General features: G+C 38.5%; 1 protein-coding gene across 10 annotated transcripts in view; it reads right to left on the reverse strand.

Moving 5' to 3' along the window:
* Positions 1 to 12,268, reverse strand: part of FARP1 (FERM, ARH/RhoGEF and pleckstrin domain protein 1) — a 205,996-nt gene that overhangs the window by 156,149 nt on the left and 37,579 nt on the right. For 9 of the 10 annotated variants that reach the window (XR_007903382.1, XR_007903381.1, XM_051780599.1 and 6 more), the window contains exon 2: positions 7,888 to 8,083. Coding sequence is in view for 8 of the 10 variants with exons in the window: in XM_051780599.1 (XP_051636559.1) it covers positions 7,888 to 8,058 (171 nt within the window). In the remaining 2 variants the exon portion in view is untranslated. Of the gene's footprint in view, positions 1 to 7,887; positions 8,084 to 9,813; positions 9,872 to 12,268 lie in introns of those variants that run through there. The other variant, XM_051780593.1, reaches the window with a different exon arrangement.

Consider the following 12,268-nt stretch of genomic DNA (forward strand, 5'->3'; position numbering starts at 1 on the left):
ACAATTTATAACATTTTGTTATTCTTTTATCCTGTGCTGCATAAGCCTTCGTTTGCACAGATAGTTTTCAATTCTGTTCAAAATAATGGTGGAAAGCACAGAGATCCCACAACAAAGACTCCTTCATCCCTCAAACAGATGAGAGAACAAGTTACAGGCAGATATGCTTCTACTTTACATTTAAATTACTGAAATCCAGTGCTCTGAATGGCTGTGTGACATAATCACATACCAGCCCAAGTTACATATGAACCCAAGTTTTCTGATCTTTTGCTCAGTGCAGAATTATAAACCAGGTGTGCTTTGAAATGCCTGCAGAGACTGTGTTCTTGGCAAAGCATCACACTTATGCTGCATGTCTTTAACTCTGGACAACACACACTTTTTTAATTCAGGAGGTGGAGCAAGGCAGCTATTTTCTCACAGAAGTTTACCGAGTTCATTTATTATGCCCCTCCAGAACATATATCCAGAAGCACAGACAACTGTTTTGCATAAAGGGCTTAAGGAAAGTAACTTGAGCTTGACCATCTTGTGCTAACAAAGAATGTGCTTAAGTAAATCATGCCATGCATGTGTACCACTGTTGCACAGCACCGATGCACTCTTCCTTCACAGCACACTTTATTTTGCAACTTTTATACTCCTCCCAAAGGTAAGTAATATGGGGAGGCGCTCGGGGAAAGGAGCATTCCCGTATCAGGAACTGTCAGAAATAAGAAGAGACATTTCCTCTCCCATTATCAGCCATGCACCTAACCCTGTCCAGCTGCTGAATCTTCGTTTTATAGATTATGATAACCATTTGAATGGATGGAGACAGTAAGGACATTCCTTATCTTTATACCTAGCTGGTCTGTTTCAGGTATGGCTCATCCACTTCTATACTGGATGTACAACTGAGGTATCACAGCATTTGTCCTTTGATGTTTTTTTAATTGCATGATACTGCTATATAGTTAAATGTTACATAAATATGGTTGGACTCAATGATCTTAAAAGGCCTTTTCCAACCTACATGATTCTATGTTAGACCTGGGACAGAGAATAGCAACTTATAGGAATATAGAAGCACCTCCAGAGAGCAATTCATCTCATCCTAAAATACACCTTTGAGACAGGCATGATGAATAGCATGTTCAATGTACTATGCTTTCACCCAGCTATGGATGAAAATTATTAGCTGAAGCTTTGACCTCCAGTTTTGAAAATCTTCAAAAATAGAAGAGATGAACCTCAGTTTCAAGGGGAAGGAAGGATGCACACAACAGGCAGTTCGGCTCTCCTCCCGCCTCAGACCAGAGGCAGAACATCCCTCCCATCACCCCTGGAACAGGAAAACGTAGAGCTAGAGGAATCAGCCTCCACTTCTGCCACTAGCCACCCATATATGTACACTTCGAAGAGGAGAGGTGGCAAACACCTCCCACTGTTCCTTGGACATCTGTCACCTCCAAACATGTGGCCAAGGGAAACACCCCATAGCTGAGAGGGAGCCCACACTCCCTCACAGATTCACCAGTGCTGTGCAAACCAACCTGCAGGCATAGAAACAATTACCAAAATTAACAGCCTGATTTCAATGACCCCTTCAGTCAGTGCAGTAGAGTTCAGAAATGCTCACACGTGGCCTCTTCATCCAAACCTGCCCTTCCTGTGCCAGCTCACACATTGGTGCATGACTTGGTGAGTCAGCTGAACCAAGAGAGGTGAAAAGGCATTATTTGAGAAACCTTCCCTAACTACAACTTACACTAATCCATTCAAGAAAATTACATTCATTTCCCAGTTATCTTCAAACACATCAATCTAGTGAGAAAATGGACTAGATGTGTTGGCACTTAAAATTATATTCCTTCTTATTCTATTCATTCTAAAGAATGTTAACAAAGAAATCAACAGTTTTAACAGTCCACTACCTCAGGTTACATAAGTTTGCTTGTGAATTATTCTCTCTCTTGTTTTGAAAAGCACACAAATTATTAACACAAAATACTAAAATACTCTTTCAACAAAGACATTCTAATCATTTGTCAACAAAAATCACAGTTTACCAGGTATCTACTTCAGCTATAATCTTCTGCTGAGAAAAATGCAAGTGATGTGTTTCAGAGTTACAGAAAAAAATGCTTTTCCTGTAATTTCAGAAGATCGAGTAGAGTTGGCGTGACAATTAGTGGATATTTAAATGCTTTATATTCACCGGAAATAGTCTGACAGCAATGGCCAAATAATTTCAGGCACGGGAAGAAAAGAAAGTCTCAGACTGATGAATAACTGACATTTGACCTGCTGTTCACTTCCTAAGCTGGAAAAAAAATGCAATTCATATTGAACTGAAGCTGAAGCTGGCTGAGAAAGCACAAAACACTGTTTCAAGTTTCTGCATTGCCTTACTGTCTCATGCTCTTTTTATTAAATTGTTTTATTCACTAGTTGTAATTGCTTATGGAGGAGTGGGGTAAATACCTAGGACAAAGCAATTATCATGGCCCATAAACGTTATAGAAAATAATTTAAACATTTATAAAACTGTGGCTGAAATTTTGAACTTAATAAAGTAACACAGCACTTGTGGAAATTTATAACAAAGCACATGTAATCTTTGTTATTAAGTATTGTGACTTTCTAATATTAAGCTTTTCCTGGCACACTTAAACTGGCCTGGAGTTGGTGGGGAGTACACTTTGCAGGCATTTTCCCAGCGAAGGGAATATGAGCCACCATTATATGGCTACATGAACAAACAAAACCAGCCAAACAAACAAACTAAAAACCCTCCCAAACAAACAACAAAAAACCCCATCCAGAACATTAGTCTTAAGAAACAGAGCTCTGGCAGGATTACGAAGTCCTTCTCTCTGAAAAATTTGGAACTTGAGGGACAGAAATTCCCTGCCGAGGTACTACATCCAAACTCCAGTGGCAGATATATAGTTGTAGGTCAAGACCATTTGGTCTTTATTCTCTTTATTCTTGAGTAACCTAAAGAAGATGAAGCCTTTCTCTTCTGAGAGAAAAACAGATTGAAATGAAATGTTTACAAATGACATTTACTAAAGATTACACCTTCACCCTGTTTTCTATTAAGAGATTCCTATTGCTTAAGAAACCTGGTGTTAATCCCCCAAAGCAAATGACATTTTCCAACCCTGCATGTTTCAAAAGGCTTGAATACATTCATAGGGAAAGGAAGTTGACAATACAAAAAACAGATGTTTAATAAACTTGAGTAATCTGACAGGCAAGTATGTTTTGGTCTTTCCAAAAGACAGCCACAAGAAGGAAGCAACTATTTTCTTCCAGACACAATAAAGAGGACTTCGGTTTGGTTTTAATTAAAGAAATCAGATCCTAACCAGAAGAAGAATCCTCACCTCCTGTGACATACTTTGATCTCACCTTTGATGGTAAGAGGAAAAGAACAGCTCCGACCCTTTATTTAGCATCAGTAGTATCATTCCAGTCACATCAGCTTCACTCACTCAGAGAGTAGGATATGATCAGTGACAAGCATTATATTAGTCAGGGTTAAACCTGGTCTGAGTCACCAGATCGTCCCAGCAGTCTAACAAGAAAATCAGTCATGTCTTCAGCACTACCTAGAAAGGAACAACACTCTTAATGTTTAGGAGTAGTTTTAAAACAGATTACTTCTGGCCCTGAAACAACTATAAAAGTAAATAAGATATAAATGGCATAGACACTAAACATGATTGGGTGTTCTTTCCCAGAAGGACCTCTAGTAGATGCAATCATCTGCTATTTTTACTGCTCTTTAAAAACTGTATTTCATTTTTACTTCAACTCCTTTGAATCTACAGAGAAGATTGTATTAAAGCAAACATATGAAAATCCCTAAGTTTTACTACAGCTTTATGGAATCATTATGTGTACACAGGGTGAAAAATATTCTTCCTCCTTCGCATTAGTCATTTTAGTTAAAGCTGTTGTCTTCTTACGCAGCAGAAAAGAAATGCATTTGCTCATTCTATCAAGTAGTCATAACTTAGCCAAACACTAGCTGAAACTGAATGCTGTATTTTGGACCTCTGCAGTCTTCAGTTAGCATATCTAACTAATTTTTTACTAAATACAGCCAAAGTGGAAATTGGAAACAAAACGCAAGAGGCAGAAATCTATTCCACACTTGCATGCAACCCCTTCCACAAAGCTAGCATCGTGACCAACAGCTGCGAGTGCTGAATGATCATGAACTCTCAACTCATGGCCTGATTTTCAGGCACTAATCACCTACAACTGCAGCTGAAGCCAGCTCTTGTCTGAGAGTTCATGACAGACTCAAAACAAAGGTACAGAAAATCAGTCATAAAATGCTGAATAACTTCAAGGGGGAAAGGATATTCTACGTAATTTATTTTCTCATAACTGAAGAGGTAAAAATGTGCTCAAAGAGATAACTGAAGAATTTTATATTTTCCTTTTATGTTAAAGGCAGGAAATACAAAGTGGAAGTAATGTAATCTTATTTTTTGTTTTCAAAATAGCATTGCCTAGCTTTCCCTTTCCTCCTCCAAACATCTGTACGCAACCAGCTAACTGGATGTATGTAAAAGATCCAGGATTATCTATTCAAGTTTTCATTAGCTTTTTGGAATATAGGAATGTTGGTAAATTCTGCAATGAAATGTTTTTTTGTTAACAACATGCAGCATAAAAGATTTTTCTTATGCACTCTTCCTTTTACAATACTGCATTTGCAAAGATTGATAAGAAGGCCTTCCATTGTGGCTTCAGTTTTTGAAGCCTCCCATACAAACTCTCTCCATATACTTTGTGGGGTTTTTCCTAGCAAAAAAATATCATTTATGGGCCCAAATGAAGGCATGTGGATCTCTCTTCTCTCTTTTTTGTTTCTTTGGGCTTTTTTGCTTGTGAGGATCTAATACAGTAAGTCCAACATGGTATGATTATATGGCATCAAAGCGCTAAGCCCAGAAGAATTAAGTTTCCTTTAGAAACTCAGATGACACTAGAGTTACTTCACTTTTAAACAGCACAAAGGGCAGCAGAATTAGCAGGTAGTGGGAGTAGGTTATGTTTTCCTCCTGTTTTGTTATATAGAGAACACACACAGGAATCTGAAGGATTTTGCACTAATAATAGCAAGTCATCTGCATACTATGTGAGAAAAGAGATTGCTCAAGTGCAAGGATATTGAATCTTGTCTCCTGAAAGGCAATTTAAAAAAAAAAACAACAAATCAAACAAAACAAAATGCAAGAAACAAGAAAAAATAAACTACCACACAGTAAAAACCCCAAACCATGACAACATTCAAACAAAACAATAAAAAACCCAATAAAATACCACACATATAAGGTCTTATAGTTAATGGGGTGGTGGTGGTAAAGGTATAACAAGAGTAGCATCAAGTAGCACAGAAGTAGGACTAGACAGATGGACAGTCTCAAGTGTTTCACTACTTCCCTTAAACTCAAGAAGAAGTAGCACCAGTATCTGTTTCTATTTTTATGCAGACTTTGTGAGCAAATCATAAACTGGCATCAATTAAACTTCATACCATCCTACAAGACACATTACAAGCAGCGATAAAAGCACCCAAAGTTTGGCTCATTTGCTAGCAGAGAAAGGTTTGTGCAGCAAAATTTCTGAAACTGTAGGAAACACAAATCCTTCTCAGTTTATACTTTTATCATATTTGGAAAGTTATCTTCATAATCGTAGCAGCTCAAGTTTTGGAAAGTGTAGTTCAGACCTTCAACCACGCAAAGTCCCTAATTCACCGCTGAAAAGCAAGCCCACAGATGTGCTTAGGCACGTATGTTTAACATCCTCTGCCCACAGCCACACTTGCTGCTCCTGAAATATTTTGTTGAAATGGTATCACTTTCCTTTCCTGTGTATACTACACCAATCTGGCTAAAAACATTAAGCTTAAAAATAGGTTTTCCAACATGAATAAACAGATGTATTAAAACTTATTCAGCTTTGTGAGATGGGACTAAAAATTAACTGAAAACTATGTGTGTTCCTCCATTTGCGTAGCTTAAAGACAAAAGGGTTTAGGAATCTGTTGTAACAGATTTTATAATCTGGGCATCCTGCAAATTTCACCACAAGATTTGAGTTTCAAACCAATGGGGCTTTCCTTGAGTAGTGATAGTGATGAAATAAAAGCCTCTGAAAATAATCATATTGAAGTGATCCAAACACAGAGTTGTTTAAATCCCCAGGTCTTTCAGGTGTTGCTGAAGTTTAAAAACAAATGAAATGTCAATGTCTTCTAATATTAAAGATCAAAAAAAATACTGTTTTCTTAAACTCCCAGAAGCAAAGCTGGTGTTACATAAGTGCACTGCATCCACACATTACTTTATATTTTCTTCTAAGCAATTTATTGAAAGCAACCTGATACCAACATGGCTCCTGCTAAGTGTTTGCACATCATTTTCAATTTTCAAAGTATGGTGAAGTAGCATCTGTAGGATGGGGGGGCAGGGGGAAACCGGAAATAACAGTTGTCTCTGTCACAATAAGAATATTTGTTCCACATAAAAAAGCACCGAAACTTTTATTAGCATTTAATAATTTTAACTAGTACACTTTTAAACACTAATGATTACCTAAAGACTGCTAATTTTACTCTTCGCTATGAATATTTGATAGACATTCTGAAAGGCACAAAAGCATAACAAGTTTCTACATACACGAGCATTTCATTGGATGGCACTTAGGTTTACACATAACCTGCCTGTCCAGAGAGCTTACTTTCAACCAAAATAAAATCCGAGACTGAACACACAGTTGTAGTTGGATCACAAACAGCAACAGAGAGCAGACCAAAAATCATGTGCATATACACATACAAAACAGACCAACGAAACCTTATAAACAGGTAAAACCATTTTCTAATGGTAGTTTTCCTAATCAGAATTACTTCATCTTTAATATAGGGATAGCACTTTTCCAGCTCTTATATGTGTGAGATCTCTCTATCTCGCTGGGGATCCCCCATTTTACAGGAGGGAAAACTGAGCCAATGAAGGCATGGATATTACCATAGCTACAGAAAATGCAAGTAACAAAGGATGAAATTTCAACTCAGGTTTCCATTTTCCTATTCACTGAACCCTGAAGACTTTGAAAAACATACATTCCAGTCCACACTTTCATAACAGCAACAGTGTTCAACCATCTTACATGTTAATTGTGTAAGCATGGCATGTTAAAATCATTAGTGGTTATTAACAGATTTTGTGAAACAGAATCGGTCTTGGTATCAAAACTAATTCAAACTGATTTTTCTGATCACAAACACACACAAAAGCAGTAGTAACTCTGTGTCCTTGGCAAGAACAAACCTGGATTAATTTCAGTGGGGTACAGAGAAACTTTAAATGAGACTGCTTTTCTTCTTTCCTTGCACTCAGTGCAAGGAGAGCATTCAGTGCCTATAACAGTGATATAAATTACTAAAAACTTTGATGATTTCAAGTTACTATCTTAAGGACTTGCCAGAGGAAAAGACAAAAAATATCTGTATAGATCTATGGTTTACTGGATCAAGAGCAAAACAGCAGCAAGGAATTACAACTGTTTAGAAAGTAGAGGAAACCACTAATGTAATATTTGAAGAAAAAAAAACTACCAAGGACTTTCACCTCTTTTGAAGCTGTTCAAACAGAAACAGGATAATAACTGTAATTTACAGTTGACTTCCCTGTTTAATGTTATTCTATTGCACCATCATCTATTTAATGCTGATATAGTAGCCATTTTCTCCACAACATGAATTCATTAGCCAAAGAATCACAGTTGAAATAAAAAGAGAATTAGGTTGAGAACATGCATTTTTAGAAATGCCTGAATAATCTTTAGCCACCCCAACCTCCACATCCTTACCGGAATGTCAAAAGTTTCTTGTGTGTCATCCAGCATCTGAATTTTAATGGAGACAAGTTTTCCTGGAGGTGTCATAGGTGGTTTCTGTCCATGCTCCAAAGTACTGATCCCAGCATTTTCCTGAGCTCCTAAGCGGGATCCTGCTGTTGGTCTCTGCTCTGTTTCACCCATGTTTAGGGAAACACGTTTCTTATACCTGATAAAAGAATAAGTACAAAGAAGACTATATCACTCATAAATAAGATGTTTTGCACATAAGCATCATGGTATATATCCTTACAGCTGGCAAACCATATGACCATTAACACAAAGTAAGAGCCATCATGATTTTTTCTTAATGTCTCATATGAAGACTAGAAAATCAGGTAAACTTTTTACTTTTCAAAATACACAGGCTAATCACCTGCTGGGGTTAGGGCTGATAGACAAGCTACAGTAATGCACAATGGAAAATTATTCCTATTCTCCTGGAAAAGTAAACACAACCACATTGGAAATAGAGCATGACAGAAACCAGAATTCAGTTACTTATGTAAATTTTTATGTATTTATGAATCAGGCTCTTATCGGCCACAGCCAGGGCTGCCAGAGAAGGTAGGAAGGTGAGTAGAGCAGGTGGGACAACTCCCCACTGGCTGACCATCATTCTCTCTTGGCTACATCAGCATTTTTTCCTTCCAGCCTTCTCTGGCCCTTTGCAGCTGCCACCTTGTTTAAGGGCCTCCGAAGCAGGAAAGTCAAAGGGGTACAAGATCACAACAATTACACGGCCCAAATATTTTGTTTTCTTTGGGGACCAGAGCTCTCTAGGCCCAGAGCCTGGCCCGATCCCACTGATGAGCCAAGGACTGTGAGGATGCATAACTGGGAAGGCCAGCAAAAAACAAAAGGAATAACACTGGTTGGGAAAAGCATAGGAAATCTGATAATCTACAGAGTTCTGTAAGTGAGAAGGGAACACCAAGCAATACACCTTCCTTGCCATTCTAGGGAATGGCTACACCTGCACCAGCTCGCCTGCGCTGCTCATTGAATGTGGATGTCTGCTCTATATCCATGGAAAGTAATCTGAGCAACTGGCTTGCTACTTTTGTTTCCATGCTGCTTTCACAACACATTATACAGTGCATTTCTGCTAAATAATTAATTCTATCCTTAAAAGGGACAAAGCTACCACAGAGATTGAGTGTGATTTTTCATTACCTAGCACAACTTTAAACCTTTTTTAATTCAAGCACCACAATTTTACTTGTTGAATGTTCCTACCCTCTTTATGACACTCTAGCTGGGTTTCTGATGAAATCCGCTGCTACTGTTCATTTGTCTGTCTTGGTAAATGAATTTTCATTCTGCATGACTCTTACATGGTGATCAATGACCAAAACATGCAGCACACAGAAAGAATGGAAATACAACTTTCCAGCTGAACAGAGACACAAGAAGAGTACCACTAAACACTGCCTGGCTTTAACTCTGAGGTTACAATTATTGAGAAGCGTATATGGGAAAAACAGGAAGCACAAACCAACCTATGTATTTGTGAATGCATCACCAGTTCTACAGTATAGTATAAAGAACAGTGACAGGTAGTAAGATACCAGATCCCTCCATAAGGATAGACTAAAACCAGCCCTGTCTTTGACAAGATAAACCATTTACTATACATTACTCTTCCATGTCCCAACTAATCTGTTCCCACAGATTTTTTACACAGCAAATACCAAAGAGTAAAAGATTTTAAAACAGTACTCCCATTAGAAGAAATCTTAGCTGGAAAGGAAGAGAATTAAAAATTAGGGATCCCACACTTCTAAATATTAGCTTAATAAGCCAAAACGAAGGCGAAATGAAAAACACAGGCAAGCTTTTGCAATGATTCAGCACTAGCCTACCCACCAAGGTTGGAGAGATACCAGTGAAACCTACCCAAGTCCATGCCAAACACTACTGGAGAGGCAAATTTTTCCTCAATTGGCATTGTAATCTAAAAATATAAAAAGAATCAATTAAATTAATCTTATTATTTAAAATTAATTAAGTCTTTATATAAGACAAACAGTGCCAACAAGAAAGGTGCAGTTGGAGGCAGGAATTACAGAATTCCAAAATTCCAAAATTCCAAGCTCTACATAGAAAGACTCCAGGCCCCCTTACAAATAAATCTGATTTTCCTGTGTGTAGAGTACACAGGAACATTTAAAAAGGTAACACAGGCATCCAGTCAGGAAGTGCCACTACATACAAAGCTTCTGGTCTGTGTTCATATTAATTCAAAAGCTGTTTTAAGAGCTCTTCTGAAGTAAGAAGAGCACAGACCACACCGACAGGGCAAAAAGAACCTCTACAACTGCTGTGTTACTACAAAAGTGTTTGGCTGTGTACTGACAGCCAAAGTGTCAGTGGATGAAATGGATGAAGAAGAAACCTGTTCTTTCCATTAAATTGTAAACATAGGAATCAATCCAGTCAGTTCAAGTGATACCATTAAACAAAAATCAATGCAAGGAAATATTACAAACATTTAATCTTCCTATAAATGCTTTTCTGACTAGATGATCTAGTGGCTCACACACAGATTCAGACAGGCCGATAACCTTAGTGAAACATGGAAAAAGTACTCAAATTTGGGAGCCAAAAAATGGAGGAAAGGTATAAGCAAAATTACTCCTTTATATAGCTAAGAGGTTTTTTATTATTATTAACAGTTAGTAATATAGAAACTCTTTATATATATATATATATATATATAACCATTCAGTTATACACACACACTTCCCTTTGGAAGAAAAGATCTAAGAACTATTGGCCACCCTGATCACAAGCAACTGCTACTTAGAAAATTAAAAGCAACCTTTCATTTTTTTAATCAGCATGTCTAAACATCCGCATGCTGCACTGGACATTATTTAAGGTTTTCTTCTGCATGACACTAGTCTCACTAAGCTGCTGTCATAACACCAGCATAATATTTTTCTTATGCCTTTATGTAAGAGGCCTTAAAAATTACCCTCTCTAAAATAATGCAGCACATTAGTCAAGCTACATACCTTTCTCTAAATCTCTTTGATCTAGAAGACAGTGAAGTAAGGTTACAGAACGCAACAGAAGAATATTAAGTAAACATTGAACAAACCTGGCAGGATTAGGATACCTAACGTCTGTCATGATGAAGAGATGGATCAGGTTTGGACAAAGGATAGAGAAATTAAAAGACACTCTAGTAGAAAGATGACAAGGAATTGGGGAGGGTATTAATGAAGAAGAAATGGCAGCAGCCAGCAGATTCCAAGGCTCTAACCAAAACATATGTGCAGGTAGACAACTAGTACAGGAGCAAAGAGAGTGGCAAACAAAAAGACTCATCTGAACCCTGAAAATTAAGAGTTTCTTCCTGCTCTTTTTGACAGCTGGTGAAACCCAGGGCCAAAATCACAACTGTTGTTTCTATTGGATGTCAGTGCCCTTCTCAGAAGTGGTGTAGCACCTGCAAAGATGGAGAGAAACCACTGCAGAAAGCTTACCTGCATCCTAACCTGTGTAAAGGAAGAAGTTATCTGAGACACCAAAGCTGCCCATGGGGGAGACGTGGCCCCTTCTGCTCCTTCCCAGCTCCCACCCATGCAGTCCTGCCTGATGCTGTGCACCAACTCTCAACCTCCTTAGGCTGAGCCAATGCACCTCTCTAGTCCAAAATGTCCTGATTTTCAAGATGGGCAAGAAAGAGGACCCTGGAAACTACAGGCCCATCAGTCTCAATTCGGTGCCTGATAAAGTTATGAAGAAGATTATTTTGGGAAATATTGAAAGACAATGCAGCCATCGGTTACAGGCAGCATGACTTCATGAGAGGAAACTCCTGCTTATCAAACCTGATTTCCTTTTATAACAAGGTAACCCACCTGGTTGATCAAGGGAAGCCAGCTGATGTAATCTTTTTGGATTTCAGTAAAGCTTTCGATACTGTCTCACAGGATCCTTCTGGACAAAGTGTCCAGCACACAGCTGGATAAACACATCATGCGGTGGGTGAGCAATTGGTCATGGGTGGAGCACAGAGTGTTATAGTGAATGGGGTAACATCAGACTGGTGACCTGTCACTAGTGGGGTTCCACAGAGTTCCATCTTAGGCCCTGTGCTCCTCAACATCTTCATAAATGACTGGAGTGGAAGGGATACTACGCAAGTTTGCAGATGACACGAAACTGAGAGGAGCTGTTCACTCCCTTGAAGGCAGGAAGGCCCTGCAGGGAGACCTGGACAATTTAGAGGACTGGACAGTCACCAACCATATGAATTTCAACAAGGGGAAGTGCAGGATTCTGCACCTGGGATGGGGCAACTCTGGATGTTCGTACAGACTGAGGAATGAGGTGTTGGAAA

This window comes from Manacus candei, unplaced genomic scaffold (genome assembly GCF_025592945.1).
Source record: "Manacus candei isolate 608988 ecotype Guabito, Panama unplaced genomic scaffold, ASM2559294v1 h1tg000014l, whole genome shotgun sequence".
In the NCBI taxonomy this organism is placed as follows: Eukaryota; Metazoa; Chordata; class Aves; order Passeriformes; family Pipridae; genus Manacus; species Manacus candei.